Source organism: Podarcis tiliguerta (assembly GCF_965153285.1).
Source record: "Podarcis tiliguerta genome assembly, chromosome: 8".
NCBI classification, from domain to species: domain Eukaryota; kingdom Metazoa; phylum Chordata; class Lepidosauria; order Squamata; family Lacertidae; genus Podarcis; species Podarcis tiliguerta.
This window is the reverse complement of record NC_139541.1, coordinates 49,626,249-49,654,188: the sequence shown is the minus strand read 5'-3', so window position 1 is coordinate 49,654,188 and position 27,940 is coordinate 49,626,249. Positions and strand designations below refer to the sequence as shown.

Genomic DNA, 27,940 nt, shown 5'->3' with positions numbered 1-27,940 from the left:
ACTGAGAAGAATGTGTTTGCAGCCCTTGCACAGGATGAGGTAATGGTACAGAGAATGAAATACACATTCCAAATCACCAGTAATTAGATGAAAACGAAGCCCTTTTTTCATAGTCTTGGCTGCAGCAAAGATGAGGTGCAGGTTTTGCTCCCTATCTTATGTATTGGTCTGGTGAGAACTTGATGCAGCCTTAATGTAAATGTTGAAGTTGCTCAGGGGTACTGTCCTAGGTTCCTCCAACCCCACATTTGTTTACGGAGTGCAGGTAGACCATCAGCATTCCCACCTGTCTTTGGGAAGAACCAGCTGCACAAATACACCAGGAGTACTGTGTCCAGTTCTAGGTGCCACAGTTTACAAAGGATATTGACAAGCTGGAACACGTGCAGAAGGGGATGATCAAGACAATCAACAGTTTGGAAGCCAGGCCTTCTGAGGAACAACTGAGGGAAGTGGGTATTATAGCTATATCTAAAGAGCTGTCACATGGAGCAAGTTTGTTTTCTCCTCCAAAGGCTAGGACCTGAACCAATGTCTTCAAAGGAGATTCCGACTCAACTTCAGGAAGATCTTTCTGACTGCAAGAGCTGTTAAGACAGTGGAACAGACTCCCATGAGAGGTGGTGGACTCTCCTTCCTTAGAGGCTTTTAAGCAGAGGTTGGATGGCCATCTATCATATAAGATCTAGTTGAGATTCCTGCATTGCAGGGGATCGGACTAGATGACCCTCGGGACCCAACTATACAACTCTTTGAGTCCATGTGGCAACTGTCATTCATAGTAAACAAAGCAAAAGTCCCAGAATCCAGTTTGCTCTGTCTCGCTGGCTGTTTGCTTCAAACAACGGTGGTTGATATACTTCACAAATTTCATCGACTCTGGGTCTCTATAAACCAAGGCCAAACAGTTCATCTCTGGAGTGATCAGCAGCAGCTTGAAGAAAAAAACCAAAGGAAGTGTTAAGGAAACAAGCTGATACAATTTACTTCTGCAGAAGACAGAGAGAGGAGACATTCCGGTATCAGGGTCAGGTTAAAGAATTTATTCTGTACACATGTAGAATAAGTGAATCAAATTCCTGCTCCAGTTAAATTGGGAAAGGTTTCAATGCAGATTCCTTGAAAACAGCAACACTACACAGCCCTCCAAATGAGAGGTGTGAGCAAACTGCTTTCAAAATGGTCTGATAAAGCACAAGAGGGGTAGAGACAACTGCTTACCTCTTCATCTTCATCTTTTGCAAGGTATGAAGTAAAGCCACCATACTCCACGTCCCAATCTTGAAAAAAAGAAATGAGCAGTTGTCATTTGTTTTGTAAAGTTTTCCAAAGTCACTGCTCACTCCCACTGAACTATTAAGAAAAGTTGTATGCCAAGCATATGACTTGTTTTAGATGTAGCTTTTGTCAAATTTACCTCAAAAGAACCTTCTAGGGGCAGCTTATGGTTTCTAACACAAATACAGTGGTACCTCTGGATGTGAGCAGGATCCGTTCCGGAGCCCCGTTTGCATCCTGAAGCGAACGCAACCCGTGTCTGTGGGTTGTGATTCGCCGCTTCCGCGTGACGTCATTTTGAGCATCTGCATGAGCGATGAAATATGGAAGTAATGTGCTCCATTACTTCTGTGTCGCCGCAGAGCATAACCTGAAAATGCTCAACCTGAAGCACATTTAACCCGAGGTATGACTGTACTCATATTCATGGGCTACATAAAGAAAAGCAGCAGTATAAAAAGCCCAAATCCAAGTCTTAGCATTAAAATGATGGAACAAAGGTTTTACAGCTTGCCTTTTAACTTTTCATTATGTTTAGGGCAGCCTTTGCCAACCACGTGCCCTCCCAATGTATTGGACTACAGCCTGGTTCTGGCTGATAGTTGTAGTCCAAAACTTCTAGGGAACGTCTGGTTGGCAAGGGTTGCTTTAGGGGGTGGTGCTTCCTGGATGTCTGAAGGAAGTTTCATTACTCTCCTCTGTCTCAGGCAGCTGAGCAAGTATTTCTTATTTGTTGTCTTCCTTTTAATATAAGAAAAACCCTGTTTACTAAGAGACAAAGCAAGAGGACCAGAGTTCTGGGAAATGCCAATAGACCATTCCTGCTTCCAGTTCCCACAATACACACATTGGCTGAACGAGACTAGCTCAGCTGAGCTGTTTGCCAGCTGACTTTTGTGCTCAAGCACAGATGCACCCACAGGAAAAGGACACCTGTCCCTACCTGGGTTGTGCTGAAGGCTATGTGCTATGACATCTTGGATTGCTCCCTCTGGGCATACTTCAAGAAACACTGTGGGACATGCAAGTCTGGAACAGACCCATCTTGCGCTATTTATGGGTCTCTACCCAGCTTCACATAAATGCTCAAGGCAGCTTAAAACCAAAAGAAAGCACATCAATGCATTTGAGGAAGAATGCATTTAAGAAGGGCTTATCTTAAATTTAATGATATAACTACAGGACAGTGGAAAAAAGAAACATTTCTTAGAAAATAAATACATGGATCTTGAAGCTGAAAAAAAGGTGGCCTTCTAGAAACAGTTGCTGAATGCATCAAACACCAAAGACACCTATTCAATTGTGCAATCTGAGGTGGGCCTCCCATAAGATTTTGCCCAAGTTCTTTTATAACAGAAAGTTCTGTGATTGGGTTCACTAAGAAATACAAGTGAGTGTGTTTATATATGGACCATAACTTATTGGCCGTTTGACTTGCATACAAGTTTGTATTATATATTGTCACATTTTAAAGTATTTATAAGTTTTATTTTATGTAGCTTAGAATCTTTACAGCATTATCTTTGCACATAAGCCCATAAGACATTCTTGCCAAAATGCATTGGGCGTATTGAACAATAAAAACTGGCATCGAGATATATTTCTGCTTTTGTCAGCTTAAAACCAAACTAACCTTTACACCCACAGAAGAGCAGCAGATCTAGTGAGAACTCTGTTGTTTCAGCATCATGGACTAGAGTGTAGCAACCTTTGGTCCAATGCCTCAGCTCTCCAGTACACAGAGGGACACTTGAGTCTGAGGAGGAAGATAGCCAAAAGGACATGACTGGTAAGCAGGTGACAGACTCCACAAGTCTCTTATATAGCATAGCTTCAGATCCCAAGGATTCCCCATTCAACTGTGCACCCCAGCAGCTTTCCTCCAAGCTAAATGACAGGCAAAACACACTCTAGCCCTCTCCAGATCTAGTAAGTACAGCAAGAGGCTTTAGAAAAAATCTCCAGTTATGTGCACTTTTGCTCCCCACATGCACGAAGGCAAGAGAGAAATGGATGCGAGCTCTGGAGAGGCCCTCTCGACATACTCCAAGGTAACACAAACTACTATTTTTGCCCAGGCAATTCAATTGCGGCACCGAGGAAAGCTCAATTCCACAATGAAGTGCAAAAATTTCCTCAATCTGTATACAGCTTCCCTATTTTGCATAGTTCCTTCTGATTTTGCTAGTCAAATCATCAGGAGGGGCAGGACGTTATCTGGGGCATCCAGTCACACTTCTGTCTTTGGGGATTCCAGCAGCTGTTGCCTAGGCAGCTTCAAACATACCCATGCAACTTTAAGGGATACAAACTAGGTTATAAATATTAAATCTGTGTACTCCCAAGGAATCCTATATGCTTGTCTACTCTTAATAGTAACATATTTAAAAACTCCCACAAAGACCCTCTAATATAGAAATGCAGGACTTGATAGTTTTTGGCTAAATTTCCTCTTTGGAACTCACAACTTTCAGAATATTGATTTATTTTAGGTCAAATGATATTTGATCAGCAGGTGCTAGTCTTGTGACAAAAAATGATCCCAAGAATATTAATCCAGCCAAAGTAGAATGTAACAACTGTAGTTTGAATTGTCTAGGAACTGGGCCCTGAGCACTTCATGGTTAAGGCATACCATAAAGCAGTGGCTATGTTGAAAAATAAGGTGTCATTGCAACTAGATAGCAGTGATTTACACACCACACTCTCTGTTGACCTTGTTGTCAGAGATGCTCCCATGTGCCTCTGTGTACTCCCGGCTATCAGTTTCCACTTGGCTGCTTTCTCCTTGTGTGCATCTGGAAGAATCGCCGCCTGCAGCAATTTCTCCTTCCCCTTCCTTTTCATCGTCTTCTTCCCCAGGAGCGAGAAAGTGCAGCTTCAAGCCTGTGAAGTTGGAAAGGAGCAGGAAGAAGGCTTCTGAGCGGAATAGCTCCATGCAATTTTTCAAGATGTCTGGCAGGCTCTCCTCTTCAGCTTTGTCATAATACCTAAAAATGACAAGAAGCATTCTTAAGAGGGGCAGCATCACTCTGCACACCTCAAAGATAGCTTGTTCAAATTCTGAACTAAGGCAAGCCCAGTTATACAAAGAGATTACATTATGCAAATAAAGCACATGGTGGCTCATTTGTGACGCTGATTCCACTTTAAGAGACAGGTTTTCAAAGCACAGATCATGGGGAGAGGAGACTTTCATACTTGTATCCTGCCTTATTTCTGAGGAGCTCAGGGAGGAGTATGTGGGCTTCTGTTCTACTTATCCTCCTATGGAAGTCGGTTAGGACTGAGAGAAGGTGACTGGCTCAAGGGCACCCAAAATGTTTCATGGCTCAGAAGGAACTTGAATGCAGAACTTCCTGGTCAAAAGGGCTGAATAATGCATTATGTGTGGCATGGATCTGCCACAAAAACCGGTGTTCTTGGGACTCTGCCCATAACCTGTAGACAAAGCTACCTATGCCAGGACATCTTTGCTTTGTATGCTTCCCCTGTCTCTGCTCCATGGCTGCCATGGATGAGTTTTCCCTGCACAATGACATCGCAACACAGGAACCAAGAACCATATGCCCTCAAACCAAACCAAAACAACCAGCCTTACTGGAGAGGAGCTGGCATCAGATAAGAACATATGAAGAGCCTGTTGCATCAGGCCAAAGGCCCATCTAGTCCAGCGTCCTATTCTCGGTGGCTAACAAGACGCCCGTGGGAAACCTGCAAGCACAACCTGAGCACAAAAGCAGTCTCCCCTCCTGTGGTTTCCAGCAACCAGCAATCACAAGCATTGCTGCCTCCAACAATGGAGGCAAAGCACAGTCATTGTGGCTTGTAGCCATTGACAGCACCATCCTTCATGAATTATATATATAGGAGTGGAGGAGAAAGAGTGGGAGAACGGTTCAACTGGAGTACACTTTTATGTCCTCTGCCTCCAACATTACCAGTGGTGAGGGACATGAAACAAGGCAGGATGCTGAAGCTCTAGATCCAAATCTAAAGGAGTCCTGCTCAGCCCAATCTGTCTTCAGGGATTTCATGCAGTGTTAAAATATAGAAGGCACTCTCTTGTAAACGTAAAGATTAGCAAATGGATTTACTGAAGTTCTCAGCAAATCAAATACATGAGATACACTCAAATTACAATCGCAGAAAAAATGAGTTCAAAACACACAGCATGGGTGAGCTGGCATGAACACAGTTGACCATAAGAAGCAAGATGCAGTATAGACAGAAGCTGCCTGAAATGGCCCTACCTTTTGTTAGGGGGCCCCCTGCTGCTCCATTTGAGTCCTTCCTTCTTCAGAGCCTCGCAAACGAGCTGAAATTTCTCTCTCTAGGAACCAAGGCACATTCAAAAAGCTTTTGAAGCAAGTCCCACATTTCTGCCTAAGCAGTACTAGCCATTCTGCTTCAGTTTGAGTGCTGCATGCCAGGCTTTCTCTAGAAAACTAGAGAAAGCAAGTAGGTCCACATAGAATTTAGTTAAATCACACATGGTTTTTCGTTTTCTTGCAGGGGAATGCCTCACGTAGCTGATCCTTGGGCCTCCATCTGATTAATTGCACCAAAGTAATGGCATTCCAAGCAGTGAGGGACCTTACTCAGCCCAAGGACTGCACCATCTTATGGGCAACCTTCTGGACCATGCCTTAGTGGTTGAGGGGCAAGAAGCAAAATGGGGATAGAAATTAACCTGCACTACCCTTATACCACAGGCTACATTCCAGCCACACAAGTCACAGGTTTTTACACACAGGTGCTGCAGTACAATAACCAACAGGAGACCCTGTCAGAGTATAATATCTCTGCTCAGATGTGCACTGGCTGTGATTTGTCACCAAGCCAAATTCAAGGCATTACTATTAGTATATCACACCCTTAACAGATTAGGATCTTATTCCATATATCCCCACTTGACCATGTCAATCTGCAGAACTGGCACTTTGACAAGTGTCATGTAATATTTGTATCTCATTTGCAAGAAGCAATCCTTCAAGGTAGCACCTCCTCCTCTCGGGAACTCCCAACACATTATTAAGCAGGCATCTCCATGGCATTTTCAACTTTTCTCTTTCCCTTTTTAAACCGTCCTTCTGCTCACCCCATTGTACTGAACAACATTGTAAGGTAGGAAATGACTTTTCAAAACCCACCTTGAGAAAATCCTTTAGCAGGGTTTCAGACCGATCTTCAAACTCCTCTTGGATCTGGGCCTGGGAATCCATGTCTAGATAAACTGGATTGATCCAATCATATAAAATTTCGTGCTAGGGAAAAATGAAACAAGGAAATGCTAAGAAAGAAAAATCCAACAAAATATCAATTATGAAGAAATCTCCCTCACCAGGAAGTCCCTTTAGGACAAGAATCTGGAATAATTTTACTGTGTGGACTCTATATCTGAAAAACATGCCCTCCCCTTTACTCTGAGCTAAAATCTATGAAAAATTTGGCATGGATGCCAGGAAACATAAAACTGGTGTCCCCTCATTTGGCCTGTTACAGGCACAGAATTTCCTGCCCCCACTTGAGTGGAATTAAACTTCAGCCCCAAAGGATTCTCTCTTGTGTGGCAGCCTAGTGGCAGAAGAGAAGCAGAGACCAGTGTGGAATCTGAAAAGTAGGTGTTTGTGCTCCCCTGTCCCATGCAGCAACTGAGTGGTGAATATACTGTTGAATTAGGTCATAGAAAGAGCAACATTTATTTACATCACGAGGGAGGTGAGGGCTCCGTGACAAAAGTGGTTCTACATAGCGCACTGGCCTTGCCACTGAGGGACCGTGAAACCAGCCGCTCACAGACAAGCGGCACTTCCCTTCAGAAACAACCTCAGCCACCTGGAATGGGAGAAATCAAAAGGACATGCTTTTAGCACTTTTGTCTTTGGCACAGGGACCAAAGAGAAATCACAAAGGGGCTTCTACTGATTTAGAATTGTGCCTTACACCATCCTGAAGACTGGGCCATAGCAGGATTTGAAAATAAATCTAGCATCAATTATGAAACATCAGCTAAATGAAATGTCACAGATCAAAGCTGCACCGAGCCAGATTAACTCAAGTTTTGAACCAAATAAATAAAACATGTCTGTGGGGTGACCAAACTATTATATGCAGCTGAGGCCGTGGAGATCTTGAGCACCCCTGGCACTAGAGGATCTGGCTAGGGCACTGAGTCTGTCTGGTATTCCTATTTGCCTCCTGCTCCCAGGTGCTCTTGATGAAAGGCAAACCTACCACAAAGCACAGGGGGAAGGCTACCTATGGACTGTCAGGCTTACGCCAAAGGCAGCTGTCAAAGCAGAACGAGGAGCTGAAAATTTAGGTTTGGAGAGTCAAGACAGAAGGCTAAAAGCTGGGCTCACAATGAGTTTGGTTTGAAGGTCTACCTCCAGGCCCACAAATCACAGGAAGAGGGTGGGCCTCAAGTAAACTGGAAGGCCGAGTTTCCTGGAACATAGGGTATATCAGAGGCCAAGAGAAGAATGTGGAGGAGTATTATGGACACATGCACAGAGGATGTAAAGAACAAAGAGAGAAGTTCCTTGCCTGATGGAAAGAGACTGGTGATACTTCAAAGAAAGTGAGCGAGTTCCATGAAGGGACCACAGACTTGACAATCTCCAAAGGTCGGAAGTTATCTGCCGGGGGGAAAGTATCACACAACGTACACCATTGAGTATGCAGTTCTAGCACCATAGTGCAGTCACATTTCTACCATGACATCTCCAGATCAACCACAAAGCCAGGGAGAAATTGCCGGTTTTGAACCAATATTTTACCTCCTGATCCTACAGGCCATTAACCACCACCTGTGTTTGTGCAGACTCTCACTATGGACAGCATTCATGACCCACTGAGGTAGATGGCATCCAATCCAAAGTATTGAAAGGGATGGAACGATCAGGCTTACAAGACTCAAGTGTTGCCCTGAAGCTACAGACCATGACCTATTATCAACTGGGCTTGGGCAATGTATCAAAACATTGCCAGGACCAGTAAGAGGGCCAGAGTATGATGGCTGTTTCGCCTGGCAGTATTTCGCAGGTGAGGCAATACTGCAGTATTTTTACAGGCACCACATAATATTTGTACCACATCTGTTAAGAACTTGATTGTTTAGCGTGGCAGCACCGATGCTTTGGAACTCCCTGCCTATTGATACCAGGCAGGCGACTTCACTGTATCCTTTTTGGCACCTGCTGAAGACATTCTTATTTAGACAAGCCTACTCAGATGTTTAGAACGTTTGTATGAGTTAATTTGTTTTAGTCTATTGTGGTTTTTACTTTCTGTATGTTTTAAATTATGGTTGTGAATTTTTAGTGATAATTTTATTGTTTTATCTTTTTTTGTAAACCGCTTTGAGTTTTTTTCTGCAATCAAGCAGTACATACCGGTAATACTTATGAAATAAATAAATAAAATAAAATAAAATAATAATAATAATAATAATAATAATAATAATAATAATACCAGGCTTTAAAAATGCCTAGATGGCTGCTTGTCCCTTGTGTGGTCTGCTGGCCATCCAGATGCTGCAATATCAAGGAATGTTCACATACACTCTAACTTGTGATCAACCAGGGTTGGCAATCAGTGCAACTGCTATGATGGAATCAGATCCCTTGAGTTAGAGCGGCAGTGAGGGGAGAATCACAGAGAGCTTAAGGCTAACCTAAATTGTGTGGTATTCATGAGAAGTGGTAGGTGGTTCTCAGGATACCAAGCATGGGGGAGGGGGTTACAGGAAAACGCTGGAGAGGTGAGGAGCATTAAAATTATGTTTCTCACAGAAAATATGGTTTGTCACAGAAAAGGAAAACCTTACAAGCATTATTTTGGCAGCACTCTAATGCAGAGTTAAGATAGCAATACTGCTATTCAAAAGAACCAGCTAAAAGTAGCATGGAAAATTTACTTTTATAGCTTGCTTGCTTAGAACCCACAACAGTAAATACTGCAGGAGGAACTGGATTACTGTATTGCACCTACCATCTGTGCTGAACAGATCCAGGGTACCTCCATCACTTTTATCCCATGGTGGTACAAGGTAAAGGATGAAAGCAATTCGCCGTCCCTCCAACTCGTCATCATGGCAAAGCAAGGCATCTGCAACAGCATATGATTTAGTTGAGCAAGATCAGTGCTGAGTGTACTGGATGTTCCAGATAAACTACCAGGCTTCCGTCTTTTGCCCCAACCCTAGGTCAACAGGACCCATCAGATACTGTTCCCAGACCCTCCTACCAGTACAGCGAACTCATCTCTGCAACAGGTCCTGCAGGTAGGTTGCTTACCTGTATATTCATATTTGGCACAGGACAGATCAATGGTTGGCTCCAGCTCCACTTGGGTTACATCAGAAAGCCAAGACTGGAACTCTTCAAAGAGAACTTTTCTATAAGGAGGAACAACATGGAACGTGAGGCTGCTAAACCTCAACCATTTATGTTGTATGTGGAATAAAACCTGACCTTTTGGCATCTATCTTTACTGATAAAAAGACCACAATCCACCTGAAAGGTCTCCATATACTCCCAATACATGTTAAAAAACAAGCAAAGGTTGAGTAGGGTGTGGGGGCCAATTAGTAGAAGTCCAGTCAGCACATATCTCAGTCAACTCACACATTCTTCAGCCCACCCCAAATCTTGTCTTAAGCACAGAAACCTGTTAGATCAGACCAAAGGTCCATTTGATCCAGCACTCTGCTCTCACAGTGGGCCAACCAGATGCCTCTATAAAGCTCATAAATAGGACATGAGAGCAACAGAACCCTCCCCTCTTGTGCTCTTTATCAATGGGTATTCAGAGACATACTGCCTCCAATACTGGAGTTATCTTCTCATTTTAAAGGAAAAACAATTAAGATGGACATGCCTAGTGCTCAAAATCCAACACTGAAGTGTGACTTATCACTGACCCAGAAGGAAGTCCCAAAGAAATCGGATGGGCTTACTTCCAAGTAAGTATGCATTGCTTTACAAGTGAGGGGATATAACTAGAATAACACAAGCAAGCAGGCCAAATTGCCACTATCTTTTTAAGTATCTTGGAGAATTAGGTAGCGGCAGTTGCTGTTGTTCTCAGCAAACACAAGAACACCCCTGCATCTTTGACTTGGCCATCATAATCCACAGCAGTCTTTGGCACATTACAAAGCAGCAATTTTACCTTAAAGCAGCGATGTAAGGCCCTCCTCTGTTCTTCAGGTCATCAGACTATGCAACAAAAAGCAACAAGAGTTACAACTTTTACCCTACCTACACTCCAAATGGCTTTTATGGTAACAGCAAATTTCATTTATATCTGGATGATCTCCCTAAAACAGCTGGCCAAATCCAGTCCCCAACCCCCACCGCATGTCATCTAAAAGGTGTGCAAGGAGAGTGAAGAGTCCCCTGTGAAGAGGGAGCTGACCAAGTAAGCTTTGCCCTCCTCGGTATGGTCACTCAAAAAAACAAAAACCACAACTATACAATAGCTAGTAGTATTTCCGCCTGATCCCCCCCCCCCCAAAAAAAAAAGTATGGGAAGAGAACCCAAACACATGAACAGAACTTGAGGCCATCCTGGTCTCCCAGCAACATTCTTAGTGGAGAGGTTGGGCAGTGGCTGCAGCTGCTGTAAAGAAAGCTCTACCAGCCTGACAGATTGTGCATAAAACTGATCTGAGCTCTCAATCATTACCACCACTGACACTGCTTCTGAAAAATAGATGTATGAATCTGATAGTCATGCCCTATAGGAAAATGACCATAAGAATCCATCCAAAGTAGGGAATTTTCTAACTAAATAACTAGTGCCAGAGTTTGCTTTTTCTTCCACTCTTCCAATCCCTTTTCTTTTGGTGTCATGTCTTCTAGACCATAAGCCTGGAGGGTAAGGATTGTTGATCATTCTAAGATGCTTCAGCAACTGCCTTTGGCTAGAGCAGAGTAAAAAACAAACAAAAAACTTAAAAATAAATAAATATGCCAAATAAAGCACCTGCTTGAATTTGTACAAGTCATTGCACTTTTCATGGAAATCCAGGCTCAAAAGTTCCTTTTGCAGACCTTCTGAAAAGTCCTCATTTTGGAAGAAGTTTGGGATGACACAGTGATGGAAAGGAACAGGATCTAAGACAATGGCCTCTGGAGAAAACAAAACAGACAACAGCTTCCTGAAACACATAACACAGCCCTGTATACATTTTACTGTGCTATCTAGCTGCAGGCATGTAACTCTTAATCCTGACAATGTTGGCCTTTTCATCTTCAGTTTGGATACTTAAACCAAATTATAGACAGCATATTAGATTACAGTTAACTTGCAAATAATTCTCACTGGGTGACCTTGAGTCAGTGAGTCTCTCAGTCTAACCTACCTCACACATGGGTTGTTGTGAAGATAAAAAAATAGGGTAGGGGGAGAGACCACCACCTGAGGTGCTAGGAGGAAAGGTGGGATATGAATGTAATAAATAATGAAGTTCATTAGTTGGGGACCAAGTGGCATTCAGTTTAGGAATGCAAGGCATCCCTTAACCCCACATACACTATCGCTGGCTCAGGGAATGCTGCATATCCTCCTTTCAGGCCAATTTGTAGGGTGTTGTCAACTATTTTCACACTGACAACTTCAGCGATTAATGAGAGTCTGGCTGAGTCCCAGAGCTTGCTTTCAAGGACAGCATTTGTCCCAGCAGTCTCAAACAGTTTTTGAACACTGTACCATCAGATCACTCTTCCAACATCAATTTGTGAACATATGGAAGGCCCTGCTGGATCAAGCCAAAGGCCCATCTAGTTCTGCATTATACTCCCACACCTGCCAAACTATGGGAAGCCCACAAAAAATCGTGCGCCCATAGAACACTCCAATCATGACTCCCAGCAACTGCACACTACCTCTGATCCAAAAAGTTGTACGCAGGCATCACAACCACTAGCAATTGAAAACCCTCTTTTAAAGCCATCCAAGTTGGCAGCTACCATCACATTTTGTAGTGGTGAAATCCATAATTAAATCTGGGCTGCGTGAATAGGTATATCCTCTAGTTTGTCCTGAATCTCAGCTTGGCCCTGAGTTCTAGTATTATGAGGAAGGGAGAAAACCTGCTGTCTCCCTCGCTCCACATGTGTAATTTTAGAAATACTGCACACATTACCCAACCTTTTTCTTAGCTAACAAACCCCACGTGTTGCAGCCTTTCCCAGAAGGAGCTGCTCGAGACCCTTGACATAGAATGTACAAAAAGTTATTAAACCCAATTTGGCTATTAATTATAAGGCAGCCGACAGCAAGGCATAAACACAGTAATTTGGCTTCTGATAGGCAAATTTCTTTTACAAATTCAGAGTTCTCGACCGTTCTCCGATATTTTATCCTCACAGCAGGCCTTTAAGGTATGTTATGCTGAGACAGGTACCAGCCCAATATCCACCTAGCGAGGTTTACGGCCTAGCGGGGGGTGTGACCTCGGGTCCAAGCGCAACTTTCTGCCCCAACCCACCACACCACCTCGTGAAACCGGTTCTGTCGGCGCGCCCAGTCCCGCACTTCCAGTCTGGGGCAGCACAACGCAGGCACTGGCTTCCTACTTCCATGAGGACTAGAGTCTTGGAGGCGCCCATGGAAAAGGGGTTCGAAGACGGAGGGCCCCGCCTCCCTCGCTACTTGCTTGCCTCCCTCGCCTCCAAGCCCCGTGAGCCTACCGTGGTCAAGCGCTTTCTGGCAGGCCCAAGCCGCGGTCACCTTCTCCTTCAGGGCCGGCTCCCTCAGGGCTGCAGAAAACTCCGCGCGAACCTCTTGCTTGACCCGCTTCTTGGCCGTTTCTCCGTTGACGGGCGAACCAGAGTTTTCCACACGAGCCGAGCGGCTCCTGCTGCGCCTTCCACTCATCTTCCCCGCACGCATGTGCACAGTACGCAAGAAACTACGGCTCCCGTCATACTTCACGCTTAAAGGCGGACCTTATTCCTGGTCTAGCCAATCGTAGCGGTGGGCGCGAGGAGAGAATGCGCGCGAACGAGCGAAAAAGGTGAAGGAAACCACGCAGAGATAGGATACGTACTCTTACGCACTCTAGAGTCTCCTAACCAGCTGCTAGGATGGTTAGTTGAGAGGCGGGGCTGCCGCGGGATGTTTTCATTGGCTGTGGCGTTTCTCATTCGCTCTCGAGTCATATTTGCTTTCTCTATGGTACTCAGGCCCGCCCAGAGGGGCCGGTACGGTTTCCTCAGGAGCGTTTAACACAGATGGGCGGACTCGGCTTCATTCTACCTTCGTCTCTATGGTTCTCGGAAGTGTGGCCTACTGGTTCCGGTGTGGGATTCGGCGGGTGTGAGGCGAGCGGTGTGCGGGACGGAGCGGAGGTTCAGCGCGGCCGGGGAATGCTCGTGGCCTTCTGAGCCGCTTTCCGCTTTCGCCATGTCCGTCGTGCCGCCCAACCGCTCCCAGACCGGCTGGCCCCGTGGGGTTAACCAGTTCGGTAACAAATACATCCAGCAAAGCAAACCCCTCACGCTCGAGCGGACCATCAACCTGTGAGTGGCGCTCGGTGTCCCCCCTCCTTCCTCCCCTCCCACGAGCAGCGGAGAGCCACAGCGCCACGCCTCCTCCGCCCCTTTCTCCCGCGTCTTTACTATAATAGGGTTGTCCCGTCCCCCCCAGCATCCTCTCCCTTCTGCGTTTTCCAGCACTTTGTCTTGCTCCCCTCCACGCGCGATAAAAAAAGTCGAGGTCCCATTCACACGTGCATGATTCGCGCGGTTTCCCTGCGCTTGGTTATTATCGGCACCTGGTTCCTTTGTGCATGTGTCGTAGCTCAACGGTAGAGTAGCTGTTTGCCGCTGCATGTCGGGCTGGGAATACAGTACTTGCTGCCTGGAACCCTGGAGAGTCGCTGCCAAACAGTATAGGCGACCGTGAACTAGATGGGGTCAGACTTTGCTTTAATGTAGATCCCTAGGTTCCTCAGTCGCCCACACTTCCGCTCTCGGGGACACCTTAATCTGCCTCCACCCCAAGTGTTTTGCAGCTTGCAGACCACATTCTCTCCCCACCCCCCACTTTTTATTAAAGGATGTGTATCTGTTTACCAATGCATTTCTTTTCTGCATGTATCACGGGGGATTTTCAGTAGTAAAATCGTATAGGGCGGGGGAAGGCAGTCTGGATCCCCTGTGCCAGCTAAGGAGCTTTTTGTAAACTTCTAGCAACACAAAATTACAAATATAAACAACTGAGTAAGAAAACAGACCCAATGATTTCCTTTTACATTGAGTCTATATGTGGCATTGTCATTTGAATACTGTATATATTTCAGTAAGTGCAGGACAGGAGGAAAAAGGTCTTGACCTCCAGGCGATACGTAAGGGGAGGGGACAGAAAATATATTAAACGTATGACTCCAGGTAGGGCTGCGAAATACTCTTCACTGAAACCCCGGAGAACCACTGCCAGCCGGAGTAGATCCCCTATCTGAAACCCTGTAGAGGTGCTGCTGGTCATTTTGTAGACTAGACTGAGCTAGATGCACAACTGTCTTGGTTCAGTGTAGGGCAACTGTCTTATGTTTTGTGCACGTGGGGCTGCAGCTCCAAAGCATACAGTGAAAACGGACCATGTAACACAGCTCACAGTCACTGGCTATACCCTGCTCTGTGTTCAATGTTTGAACTAGATTGTCCGTTTGCATGAAATACTGTATTTAAGGTCTAATTCCTTTTAGGTATCCACTCACAAATTACACTTTTGGGACCAAGGAACCCCTATATGAAAAGGACAGTTCAGTGGCTGCCCGGTTCCAGCGCATGAGGGAAGAATTTGACAAGATTGGAATGAGGCGGACTGTCGAGGGGGTCCTCATTGTGCACGAACACAGGCTGCCTCATGTGTTGCTTTTGCAGTTGGGCACAACTTTCTTCAAACTGTAAGTGAGCTTTAACAAACCTAACAATGCGTAATGATACATGTTTGAAGCTTCACAGAGAAAGTAAATGACTTATGCATGGAGGGCAAAGGCAGTTTTAGGGTAGCTCAACCAGTGTGGCTGCACTGCAGCGAGCGCCATAACAATGCTGTAAAACTGAGTGAGAGACGGGGTGGGGTGGGATTTTAGTGTTGCACAGAGCACCACTGCAATTTGAGAGCCCTGGTCCATCACTGTGGAGGGGGAATTTGGAGTGGAGAAGCAGCTGGGCCTGGGGAGTGAAGCACCACTCCCCCCCTGCCATTCTGTCAGGGAGAGGTGAGAAAGTGAAGTCTGTCTTTCAGCCTTGTGTTGCAACTAATGTTCTTTGGCTCCTACCCTCCCAGAACTGCTTTCTACAGTACCATTTCTCCTTATTGTTAGGGTTTGAAAGAGTTGCTCCTACCTAGAACTTGCTTATTTTTCTTGCATTTCTCTTTGTTTGTACGTAGTGTTTCTTAAATTGTGAACCACCTCAAGTGTTTCAGCCAAAAAGACAAAGTATCAGTGTTTTAAGTAAATATGGAGGAAAGTAATATGGAGGAATGTAAAAAGCAACTTTGCCAGATCCTTAAAAGGCTCAGGTAATAAGTAGCATGAGAGAATTCTACCTGAGACCCTGTCAGAGTAGACAGTACTAGCCTAGATGGCCAAATACAGTCCAAACTGATATAAAGATGTAGCCAATATTCCTGTGTATTTTCTGTAGCATGCTGATTCCCAGGTCCAGTTCTGGGGAGTTCACACACAGTTTAGGCAACTAACTGTGTTTGTAGCTGGCCATAATAGTAGCTTTAGACTGCAGGCTACTGGGGAAATCTGAAGAGGGTAAATCATACCTAACTGAGGTCCATTGATTTCAATGGGTCTGTCTGAGTAATACTTAGCTACAGACCATGGTCTTCCATTTTAAATAGATTGTTGTTGGTCAAGTAGTCAACTCCAGTGGGGCTTTCAGGTAATTTGGGTTACTTCAGCTTTATTCCCTCTACAAATTACAGTATATAGCAGTAAAGCAGCATATAAATGGTTGAAATAAACAAAATGCTGCGTTTTTTCATCTATCCTTTCTGAATATTGCTTATTATCTTCCTCCTGCTTCTCTTAGAAAACTAAAAGGTGATGGTGATCTGACTGCACCACACATGACTCTTCTAATCTCTTTGCAGCATTAGCTAGTCTAAATTCTTGGGAATAGTTTCACAAGTTTCTGAAGTTAATAGGTAAGCCATTTTTAATGCCCTCAGCCAACTAATTCTGGAACAAAATCCCTGGGTCCATTTTTTGATTGCAGAATTTGCACAGAAGTAAAGCAACACCATAGTTCTTCTAGGATATTGTCACCTCCACAGTAGTAAACTACAATACCACAAGGACTGTCTCTCCTCATATTAGCTGACCCTGCAACAGAGCAGAGCTATGGCCCTTCTACAAGAAGTCTGGATAGTGCCAACACGAGAACAGGCCTTTTCTGCAGTGGCTCCTCTCTTGTGGAATGCTCTCCCCAGGGAGGCTCCTGTGGCACTTTCATTACATATATTTAGGCACCAGGCGAAAACATTCCTCTTCTCCCAGAGCTTTGACTAATTAAACAATCTATGGCCTTTTAAAGTGGGCATCATTGTTTTGTTTGTTATTATGTTTTGTATTTTTGTGTTTTTATACTGTTCTGGGAACCTCAGATGCATGGCGGTATATAAATTAAACAAGCAAACAAAGTCCCCAAATTTAAGCCGCTTAACCATTGGCAGTTTTCTTTATGTAAACAAATAAAGAGTCTAGGACATAAAATGTCCCATTGAATCTATTGATTTTTACCACTGGTTTTGTGTTGTATTAAAAAAATATATCTAATAGGACTTAATGGGGGGACGGGACCTGGTCCAGATTTGTTTTGACACATTTTACTATCCTGAGAAGGTGAAATTTGGCTGAGGTAGTAAAACATTCTCAAAACAGCTTTTTGGACATTTACTGCAGTGTTACTTTAAAAAATATTTTAATTATGACTGCACCTAAAACACATCCTTTATCATGAATTTCTTTTCTACAGGCCAGGTGGTGAACTTAATCCGGGAGAAGATGAGGTAGAAGGTCTCAAACGTTTAATGACAGAGGTAGATGTCACAATTATTTGCATTTTTATCCTGAGGCTTTAGGATGGATAACAATAAGCCTTTTATGGTTGCATTCACATGAACAAAGGTGAATAGCATTCAACACACCTGTAAGGTAAATTCAGGAATTAAAACACCTTAATTTTTAATAAACTCTTAGGTGCGGAAGTATGTTTGCAGTTTTGCCAATCCATGAAAATTCCAGTGAGTATGTATTTTGAGTTCTGAGTTTTTCTGGTTTTCCATATGAAAGCTAACAAACCCTCACTCTAAGGCAGCTCTGGCGAACCTTTTCTAGCTAGCTGGCAAGGTCCTTCACTCCCCACCCATGGAGAGTCAAATTTGACTGGTGGTCAGAGCTGCTCACCTGTCAATCACCTTGCCAAGCAGAACATCATGTCATATTAATACTTCATTTCCTGTTCTTTTCAGCAAGCTTGTAAGGCACCCAGCTAATTGACCCCCAGTGCCTTTCTTTCCCAGTATTTGGTACTGGTGCTGGCCTCATCTGAGGCTTGTGTAGAGTTTAGGCTTTGGGTAAGGTGCAAACATCTGGTGCTGCTTTTGACTGACCCTTACATAGGAGCACAAATTCTATCTTTGTTGTAAACTCTGTGTTTATTGAAAAGTGCCTCTTCAGTTAAAGGGGCCCAGCCTTCTCCACAAGTGAAGCAGGAAAGGCTCTGGGGCTTCTGTAATGGAGACTTCTGTAATGGATGACAATGGAATATTCTTCAGACTAATGTGCTCACCAGTTGTTCCTGGGTCTGACCTTTGATGCAATTCTGCTTCTGACTCAGAGTCATCAGTTTCACCTCCTGAAGAAGTGGGTCATGACAGCTCCATGCCTCTCAGCTCACTGTCTTTCTCCTTGGAACGCTGGGCGCTAGTTGCATTTTCCTTAACTATGTTTTGTTTTGGATTCTTTTCATTCAGCTCTCTCTTTCTTTTCCCTTCACTGTGTGTGAGCTTAATCTGCCTCCACCTTTCCTGCACAGCTGGTGGTCAGCTTGTTTATTATTTTAGTTATGCAACCCACTTAACTGAGGTTTTTTTGGAAATGGAAAGACAGCATATAAACTGTCTTAGTATTCCCATAGGGCGGGGGTGACATTGGACAGTGGAGATTTGCATGCTGGGCACCAGCTATATTGAAAATTTTGCACCCTTTGATAGAGATTTGCATACTCAGCAGTATCAGTTGATACTGGGAAGGGAGTGGGAGGGTTAGTAGACAGGAGCTCATGTACTTGGCATTGACCAGTGCTGGGAAGGTGCATGCAGGAAAATGTGGCAGCAGCTGCAGTTTTGCTCCTTTAATGCCACTTTGTCTTTCTTAGCTTCCTTCTCTTCTCTCCCCATCTCACTCCCTGGTCCAAAAGTCATTTCAGATTCCATTACATAAGGAGAAGCAGATGAATGCCAAGTGTTGCAGGAGACACAGGTGAAGCTAAGCTAGTGAGCTTCTCAAAAGCAATACTTGGCCATTGTTACGAGCAGGCTACTCTGCCATGTTGTTGTTTAGTCGTTTAGTCGTGTCCGATTCTTCGTGACCCCATGGACCAGAGCACGCCAGGCACTCCTGTCTTCCACTGCCTCCCGCAGTTTGGTCAAACTCATGCTGGTAGCTTCGATAACACCATCCAACCATCTTGTCCTATGTCGTCCCCTTCTGCTTGTGCCCTCCATCTTTCCCAACATCAGGGTTTTTTCCAGGGAGTCTTCTCTTCTCATGAGGTGGCCAAAGTATTGGAGCCTCAGCTTCACGATCTGTCCTTCCAGTGAGCACTCAGGGCTGATGTCCTTAAGAATGGATAGGTTTGAACTTCTTGCAGTCCATGGGACTCTCAAGAGTCTCCTCCAGCACCATAATTCAAAAGCATCAATTCAAAAGCATCAACTCTACCATATGAATCCTTAATCTGCCTGAGCAAGGTCGTTCTTAGCTACAGTTCTTGAGATTATCCACTTAAAGAGAGACTATACCTTTGAATACCAGTTGTTGGGGAGAAATATTTGTTGCATAATGTTCTGTAAACAAAGTATGGCTAGCACTAAAGAATGCATCTAATTTTTTTTGTTTATTATACTTTTTCTTTGTCCAACAATCTTTTAAGTAACAGCACCGTTGCTTATATTTCTGTACTTATTCTTTTGTGAACTAGTGAAAATGTTAATTGAAACCTATTACTTTTTTTTAAATACACCACTTTATAAATAGTGTTTTCTTAGTGTCATGATACACTGTATGTAAATGATACACTGTAAATAAATGGCCTGGTTTGCACGTAATGCTAAATCATGGTTTGTTTAATGAAACCATAGATTAACCATGAGTTGTCCCGCAGACTATTTTTTTAATAGCTTGTTCCTCCAAGCTATTTTGTTTTCCACCCTTGTTCCTTTGTAGCTTGATGAGTGTCTGGGGGTGGGGGTGGTCAAAGACGCCATAGTTAAGGAAGGGGGCTGGATTCTTTGTTTAATGCTTAAACAAACCAAAGTTCATAAGCAAACAACAGTTGTGGCTTGACAAAAAACAAATAGTAGTTAAACCACTGGGCAGGGTTTGGATGATCAAACTTACTTAAATCATAGTTTAATAAGCCCTGGCTTTGTGTTATACAGTGGAAGCTCGGGTTGCGAACGTGATCTGTGTGGGATGCGCGTTCGCAACCCGCAGCGTTCACAACATGCAGCGGTGCATCTGCGCACGCACGGGTTGTGATTTGGTTCTTCTGTGCATGCGCAAGGCGTGATTTAGCACTTCTGCGTGTGCGCGACCGCCGAAACCCGGAAGTAACCTGTTCTGGTACTTCCGGGTTTTGGCGGTCCGTAACCCGAAAAAACGCGACCTGAAGCATCTATAACCCGAGGTATGACTGTATATGAATCAGGTCATTCAATTAACAGTATTTGTTTGCACTTCTATATTGATTAAAGAAATTTAAGAATTTAGACTATACTGTTGGGCTAGCATTCTTAATATATGACATTCTGCTATTGTGAAGCACTGGCATAGAGCATGTCAGGATTTTCCTTGCATTTCTATTTTGGCAGATCCTGGGTCGCCAGGATGGAGTACAGCAAGACTGGGTCATTGATGACTGCATTGGTAACTGGTGGCGACCGAATTTTGAGCCCCCACAGGTGAGAATTGAAGTTGCCACTAGCATTTTCATTTGCTTTAGTTTTTGGGCTTACAACAAAACCCCTCCCAAGAACTAATTAATCATCCTACTACACGACTCTTTTGCTGGCAGAAGACAGGCTCAGGCTTCTGTAAGTCAGAGAAATAGAATTAAGTCACTGAGGAGCAGCATAGTTTCTTTGAATAGGATGAGAGGTTTTGAAATACAAAAACAAAAAAAGTGCATTAAATAAGGGGCAATGGCATTCTCCTCCCAGAACAACTGATGGCCTTTTCAGGAGCAGATGGCACTTGCCCTTGAATTTTCTTTCTTTTGCCTTCCCTCAGGGAGTCTTTCCTAAGCAACCCCAGGGAATGTGTGAGAAGAGGCTGCCTCAGCTTTTCTCTCCTCAGGGTGTTGATAGTCAAACAGCCAATGTTGCATGCTTCCTTTTTTTCTGCAGATCTTTGGCTTTTTGTTCAAATATTTGGTTTGTCAATTCATACTAAAGTTAGACTTATTTTTTTTCATCAATTGATTCATTATGCTGTTCTGAAATTACAACATTGAAATATAAGTGTTGTGTCCAATGTTGGTGCCACTTCTGTCCATGCATGGAAAGGTTGCTGATTCTCCCTGTCCCATTCTTCCCTGGCTAGCGACATTGCATTCTACTGCAGAACATGAACTGAAAATGACCTGCTGTGTGCATGTTCACGCATACAGCCTTTTAGTCCTGGCCCTTATTTTACCACAGAGCCTTAACTTTTTTTAACGCACAAGCTATGTGAAATTTCTGTGCCAAACCCTGAACAGCTTTGAACCTGTGAAAGACTGCTAGCCCCCATGGGGTCCTGGCATATAACCCGGGGAACTCGTATCAGTGGCACCGCATATTGCAGACCATGGTGGGGACCCACAAAGGTGCATTTTCTGCTGTCACCTGAGTTCTCTAAAACAGTCTTCACCCTGCCATACAAGAAGCATCACTGCTTACTAGCTTTAGAAATATTTTGAATACCTCATCTCCCCCCCCCCCCGGCTTTACCTATTTTGTTAAAGATGGATCCTGTTGTTTTGCACATTGTAATGCTTTATTGCACCTGTACTGTTTATTGCAATCTTTAGTAACTGGTATTATTAGTGTACATTTTTGTAATACATTTTTCTTTAGCTGTAAATGATTTAGTTTTATATATAGGTGGTATAGAAACAAGCACATTTCTAGAATTTGTAACCTAGAATTTAAAAGCAAGTGTTTTGAATCTCACTTTTAAAAAAAGCAATTGTGCATGATCCAGTGGCGTGATTGGCATCATGTCTAGTTTGGCGTTTGGCCTGTGTTAGAATCTACCTATATTTTGCATTTGAAATATATTTGGAAAATAACTGAAGTGCTCTGGCTGTGGATATGATTCAAAGCAACCAGATTCTAACTGTCCTGGTTCAACCCCATGAACTCTCATAACATGTTAAGTACTTCAATTTCAGTAAAACTGTACACATACATTAACTAATCATTATTTTTTATTGTTTCCCACAGTATCCGTATATTCCAGCTCACATTACGAAACCAAAAGAGCACAAGAAGCTCTTTTTGGTTCAGCTTCAAGAAAAGGGTAGGTATTCTATAATTTTTAATTTTCACATCTTTAATTTTCATATAGGTTTTATTGAGAGATGGCAACAAAATCTTGGGCAAGGTCGTTTGTACTATCTAAACTTAAAGAGAATTCTGAAAACTTATTTCTACTTTAGTGGTTTATATGCTGCTCAACAGCTCCAGTGGTGCTCCTCCCCTACTCCTGTGCCATGGATGAAACAAGCCAGAGTTGTTGTGAGAAGCGAGGTTACAGGGAACCAGGCAGAGGGCCTTCTTGGTAGTGGCGCCTTCCCTATGGAACGCCCTCCCACCAGATGTCAAGGAAATAAACAACTATCTGACTTTTATAAGACATCTGAAGGCAGCCCTGTATTGGGAAGTTTTTAATGTTTGATGTTTCACTATGTTCTGATATATGCTGTGAGCCACCCAGAGTGTCTGGGGAAACCCAGCCAGATGGGTGGGGTATAATTAATAAAGCTGCTATTATTGGTTTGTTTGTTTGTTTGTTTGTTTGTTAGTTTGTTACAGTATGATGGATTTTATTGTGGGAGGTAGCATTTCTTCACATCTTTTCTGTACACAGTTTCACTTAAAATTTCTTAAGTTTGGATGGATGTGGCTTTAGGTATTTATGACTCATTCCAAGTTGCTTTCAATTTGTGTGTTGTGCCTGGATAACTTAGAATAGCCCGAGGAGTCCTCATGCCAGGCATGGTATCTGCATATTCAGATTGTGCAAACCAAAGTTCTAAATATTACTATTCTTCATATGATGCAACCTAGGAATTAAGAAAACTAAGCTTCACTCAATACTTGTCTTTTCCTTGCTTGAAGCAGATTTTTATTTGATTTGATCTCTCTTGATTCGTTCTAGCTTTGTTTGCGGTCCCCAAAAATTACAAGCTGGTAGCTGCTCCATTGTTTGAGCTCTATGACAATGCACCAGGTTATGGGCCTATCATTTCAAGCCTCCCCCAGCTTTTGAGCAGGTAGAGTATGCTGTGAGTTTCCATGTTGTGGTTTCATACTGCTGCAGCTGCTACAGGAAAGCTTTCTTTAGCTCTTTCACTTGCTTCTGTAGGGAATAGCTGACTGAGTTCTCTGAGGATTGTGGTGCTTATGTATCCACATTGGCTTGGATCATAGGATAAATTGACTTAAAAAAAACCACAAAAGGAAGGTTTCCATCCTCCCTGCAGCTGCCTGAAAGGTCCCCTGATGGGTTGGGCCTCCTGAAAATGTATGTTGGGTTGCCAGGATGAAATTCTACAAACTTCCTTAATTTATCTTAGGATTCAAGACACTGTATTTATATCATATCATTCAGCAGAGTACTTTAAATTAGTTTTGAATTACAAACAGTACTTCACATTCCTTATATGTTCCCTTTCACTTTTCCTTGCTTATTAAAAGCCAACAGAAGGCACCCTACCAAAATTTCCTTCTGTTGCTATAGTCATTGCCTGCCTTATCGTATGAGTACATTACCTCAGGAGAATCAGGCTTGATGTACTTTCTTGAACTTTGCTTGCTTGCTGGGCTTCCAGTTGATGTATTATGTGCTGGCTGGCTGTTTTTCAAGCTGTGTTCTTAGAAAACTAAAGTTCTAGCAAGCACTGTCTAGGTGCATGTAGAGCAGGGGTAGTCAATGTGGTCCCCTTGAGATTTTGGACTATAATTCCTGTCATCCCTGATGGGAGTCATGTTGGCTGAGGCTGGGATTTGTAGTCTGGAGAGCACCACATTGGCTACCCTTATGTAGGGCAATGCTAGGCTCAGTAGAGTAGAAAAAAGAAAAAACCATCAGCCCATGGGTTGGATTAAAACTAGTCAAACTTCCAGGGTGCACATTCCAATGGTAGGTGGGGCAAAAACCCAAATAAAGAAAAACCACTTGTCCCCTAGCCACCCATCTTCAAACATACAGTGGTACCTTGGGTTACATATGCTTCAGGTTACATATGCTTCAGGTTACAGACTCTGCTAACCCAGAAATAGTACCTCAGGTTAAGAACTTTGCTTCAGAATAAGAACAGAAATAGTGCTCTGGCGGCGCGACAGCAGCAGGAGGCCCCATTAGCTAAAGTGATGCTTCAGGTTAAGAACAGTTTCAGGTTAAGAACAGACCTCCAGAATGAATTAAGTACTTAACCCGAGGTACCACTGTACTGGAAATCAACACAATGGGAAAAGGTGGGGGGAGCAAAGCACACACACAGCCACCAGCACCTCAACAAAGCTATGATCAAACAGAAAACCAAGTTCCCCACTGGATGTGGCAGGGGGTGTGGAGGTGGGCTTCCTGTTCCTTTCTGCACCCCTTGAGATTGTTCAGCCAGGTGAAGGAGGAGCTGGAAGCAGGTGCACAGCTTCTGCATACTGTGAGTCAAAGGTGGGTGGCAATTTCAGGCTATTAGCAACATCCTTAGAAGCAGCCACTCCTTGCTGCTTCCTAAACAGGCCAGTGTTGTAAGCAGCAACACAACAGCAGCTTCCTCCTTCCTAGATCATAGCAAATTCAAAAGCAGGTCAGTATTTTAATAAAATGCCTGCCTCATGTCAAGAGAGCAATTCCCAAGCAGTGGCTTGCATACGAGCCAATTGCTCTGAATTTGCCAAGGTAACTGGGATTGATGTCTCATGATGGACAGGTGGATGTGATTTGACCAAAATGACCTCAGGGTCCAAATGGAGAGTCCCGATAAGCCTAGTAAAATCCATGGGCCAGAGGTTGCCTACCATTGCAGGAGGACCTCTGGCCAGTGATCCAAGTGTGTACCTATAACCTGCTGGAGCATCTTTTGCAATTCATAGAAAGCAGATCTGTTATCCAGCCGATTAAGTGTGTAGTTCATGATCTTCAGTGTGAGTAATCATTACTTCTTTTTCCCTTCTGCCAGGTTCAATTTTATTTACAACTGAATTCCTGAAGTATGTGGTAGAAGCCGTCTCTGTGAGAACAGCTTTAAAATGTAGAAGAGAGAACCTGACACAAAGATTTTTTTTTTATGTCTCCCCCTTCCCCAAACTCTCTACCATCTGAATAGGAAAGTGAATCTTGACTGTTTAGATAGTGGAATGATGAGTGTATTTGCATTTTAATCACCTATGTTGTAATAGTCACTTGACTTTTTTTAAAAATAACATTAAAACAAAATGATCTCCTTTCTGTTTTTGTGTGTTCCTTTTCCCAATGGGACTTGATGACTTGATGAGAGATACCTGCCCACTGATTGATACCACAGCATTGCATGTGAGAATGAAAGAGTACTATCTTCATCCATCTAAATATACCTTTGGAAATTTAGGCCACTTGTTAACTAACTAAAAGCAAGGTCTTTTGCGCACAGGAAACATAGCAGGTGTTGGGACTCAGGTTGACAGCAGGTCTTGAAACAGATGGAGGGAATTGATAACGTGTTCTATCACTCAGTGCAGCCTGAAGGAGGGAACTAAGCTAGGCTAGCAAGGAAGTGTCTGAATAATAAAAGGGCAGTGTTTCAGGTGATGCTGCCTTGTCACATAAAAGTTCCCAGTTTTAGTTTGCTTGCTACTCTTATCAGCAAGAGGAATAACTCCAATTTGGAAAGCTCTGCACTAGTCAGTCATGTGAGGTGGTGCTGAGAAAAGCTGATTGACAGGCCTGTTGTCCCAAACGGGCGTAGTGTGAGGGGTGCCAGGGCTCCAGGCACACAATTTTTGAGGTGGCATGAACCAGGTGCCCCTATGCAGGTGAGCCCAGCACAGCCTGGCGCTCCTGTCCACCCCCTAAGGGCTGCGTCGACTGGCTGGGCTCCCCACTGTGTGGACAGGCAGCTCAGCACAGCTCTGCTTTGCTCCGGTGGGGTCCCTCCAGCAGCATATGTGGTGAGGGCTGGGGTGCCCCCCACCCCGCCTGGCATGTGTGCACCTGTTCTGGGTGCTGGCAAATGCCACTACACTGCTTGTCTCGACCACCTCAAAGTCTGGCCAATTCTGCAAAGTCCATAATCTTCGCCTGCCACTCCGCAGTTGTAGGTACCTCCTGTAACTTCCATTTTTGGGCCATTAAAATTCTCGCTGCAACTGTGGTGTACACTGATGCAAGTTCTTTTGACAGACAGTATTTGAAAAATGAGGGGGCGGGGGTGGAACTGAAATATGCAAAATGTGTCCATGCTATGGGAATTTTATTATTCATAAAGCTTGCAGAGGGCTCCAACCCTGATGTCAACAGATGGAAGATGAGCATGGTGATATCTTCCAGGAGATAACAGTAAGTACTGTACCTACTCAACTTGGATCTGCACAACTGGCTCTTTTACAATCGTTCTGCACTTGCAAGGAATTGCTTCTTCAAGGTGGAAGCACCAGCCCTTTGGAACTCCTTCCTCATTAATATTAGACAACCACCTCTCTATTGTGTTTGGTGCCTGCTAATTTTATTATTTTTTAAAAAACCCATAGTTTCATCTGTCGTGATGAGGCCAGGGGAGTTTTACAAAGGACTGGAAATGTAAAAGATTGTGTTACAAGGCAGGGGATTAGTTGGCAATAGAAAGAAAGAAACCTCAATTTTAAAAAACCTAACTATTGGTCAACAGGTATGCACTATATTTTAATAAGATGGGCAGAGAAAATTGGACTACTGTATTCTGAACTGTTTGCAAGAAATGTGTTTGAATATATTGTGTCATATACATACAAACCCATGTCTCACACACAATATATTTATTTAAATTTGCCTGCTCTTCATGTTTACAAGACACCACCAAGGTTACAATGTTAAAATCTAAAGCTGTATTTTAAACATTTAAACAAACTAAGCATTATACACCCAAGCATGCATTACATTGCATATATAATTAATACACTTTAATTAGAAGTATAACTTTTGGCATAGATTATGCCTGATGATAATAATAAAGCGTGCGTATACTGTCCGTAGTGTGTGTGTCTAACATATTGTGTGTCTAAAATAATATTTTGTGTGGTTAATATATGCACACAGCACAGAGCGTGCGTGTTTGCCTGTGTCTAGATGTCTAAAATATATGTAGGGGGTGTGTTGTGTTAGATGTGTCAGCGTATTCCACAAGAAACCCGCCCCGCGCGGCCTGTTCCCCACAAATCCACCCACCTTTCCCTCTGTCCGTCCCCTTTCTGTATTTCCCCTTCCATATTTCCGCGCCCGCCGGTCACTGCCTGGGAGGGGAAGGCTCAGCTGGGCGGCCTGTCTCGTTCCTCCACCCCGAAGTCAGCGCCGTCCGCCTTCTCTCGCAGCCCGAAGCCGAGCGTCTCCCTCGCCCCTGGCCGGAAAGGCCTCCGCCTCCGAGTCAGTGGGCTGGATTCGCTCCGCTTGTCGCGACGGAGCGGGCGGGCTCCTGAGGGAGGCGCTCATTCGCTCGGGAAGAGGCCCCGGGGCGGCCAGCAGCGGGCGGGCGGGCGACTGCGCGGCTTTCGCTCCCGAGTTCCGTGCGTGTGGGCCGGAGTCAGCGGGAGTAGGCCTCTCCCTGCGGGCGCTAGGCCGTTGCCGGGAGACCCCGCGGACCGCGCTAGCGAGCCCGGGCTGGAGCCCGCCAGGCCTCCGCGATGCCGCTGCTCTTCTTGGAGCGCTTCCCTTGGCCCAGCTTGCGCACTTACACGGCGCTCAGCGCCCTGGCCTTGCTGGGCAGCAGCCTCAGCGCCTACCGCGCCCTCAGCCAGGCCGCCGAGCACACGGAAGAGCCCCCCGGGGTGCGGCTGCAGCAGGAGACCGGAGGAGAAGGAGGAGAAGAAGGAGAGGAGGGCGACCTGTCGCCGCGGGCCGGGCCGGCCGCCCTGGACGTCGCCTATTACTTGCTCTCCGACAGCCTCTGCGTCTGGGTGAGCC

General features: G+C 44.4%; 3 protein-coding genes and 1 long non-coding RNA gene across 6 annotated transcripts in view; 2 read left to right on the top strand and 2 right to left on the bottom strand.

Annotated features, from left to right (window-relative positions):
• Nucleotides 1-761: 761 nt before the first annotated feature.
• On the bottom strand, nt 762-13,182 carry OGFOD1 (2-oxoglutarate and iron dependent oxygenase domain containing 1; the record flags this gene model as incomplete). 2 transcript variants are annotated; one of them, XM_083452697.1, is made up of 13 exons in its annotated part: nt 762-934; nt 1,222-1,280; nt 2,912-3,034; nt 3,979-4,268; nt 5,532-5,611; nt 6,432-6,545; nt 6,988-7,116; nt 7,828-7,919; nt 9,274-9,390; nt 9,579-9,679; nt 10,456-10,502; nt 11,272-11,417; nt 12,981-13,182. In XM_083452697.1, 13 exons carry the CDS (start codon nt 13,180-13,182, stop codon nt 773-775), a joined length of 1,662 nt encoding a protein of 553 aa, XP_083308823.1. In that variant the 3' UTR covers nt 762-772. The 2 variants fall into 2 exon arrangements, 1 of the variants encoding a protein (XP_083308823.1); XR_014514301.1 differs by lacking the exon at nt 762-934 and having other exon boundaries at nt 3,995-4,268.
• A 388-nt stretch (nt 13,183-13,570) lies between these two features.
• NUDT21 (nudix hydrolase 21) lies at nt 13,571-25,254 on the top strand. Of its 2 annotated transcripts, none has more exons than XM_083452731.1 (7): nt 13,571-13,811; nt 14,999-15,199; nt 17,292-17,355; nt 20,413-20,502; nt 22,027-22,102; nt 22,964-23,090; nt 24,990-25,254. In XM_083452731.1, exons 1-6 carry the CDS (start codon nt 13,696-13,698, stop codon nt 23,080-23,082), a joined length of 666 nt encoding a protein of 221 aa, XP_083308857.1. In that variant the 5' UTR covers nt 13,571-13,695; the 3' UTR covers nt 23,083-23,090; nt 24,990-25,254. The 2 variants fall into 2 exon arrangements, with proteins under 2 accessions (XP_083308857.1, XP_083308856.1); XM_083452730.1 differs by having other exon boundaries at nt 13,678-13,811; nt 22,964-23,078.
• Nucleotides 25,255-26,525: 1,271 nt separating this feature from the next.
• On the bottom strand, nt 26,526-27,310 carry LOC310683431. Its single transcript, XR_014514417.1, has 2 exons — nt 27,209-27,310; nt 26,526-26,576 (listed from the first exon to the last, which is right to left on the bottom strand). It is a non-coding gene; the product is annotated as an uncharacterized lncRNA (long non-coding RNA).
• Nucleotides 27,174-27,940, top strand: part of AMFR (autocrine motility factor receptor) — a 27,652-nt gene continuing 26,885 nt past the window's right edge. The window contains exon 1 of the mRNA XM_083453327.1: nt 27,174-27,933. Within this exon, the coding sequence (XP_083309453.1) occupies nt 27,661-27,933 (273 nt within the window). The 5' untranslated portion in view covers nt 27,174-27,660. The remainder of the gene's footprint in view (nt 27,934-27,940) is intronic.

Coding starts and splice junctions, on each gene's coding strand:
- NUDT21 (XM_083452730.1), top strand. CDS start 13,696: ATGTCCGTCGTGCCGCCCAACCGCTCCCAGACCGGCTGGCCCCGTGGG. Junction 17,356..20,412: donor TCAAACGTTTAATGACAGAG/GTAGATGTCACA, acceptor CTATTTTGGCAG/ATCCTGGGTCGCCAGGATGG. Junction 20,503..22,026: donor CGAATTTTGAGCCCCCACAG/GTGAGAATTGAA, acceptor TGTTTCCCACAG/TATCCGTATATTCCAGCTCA.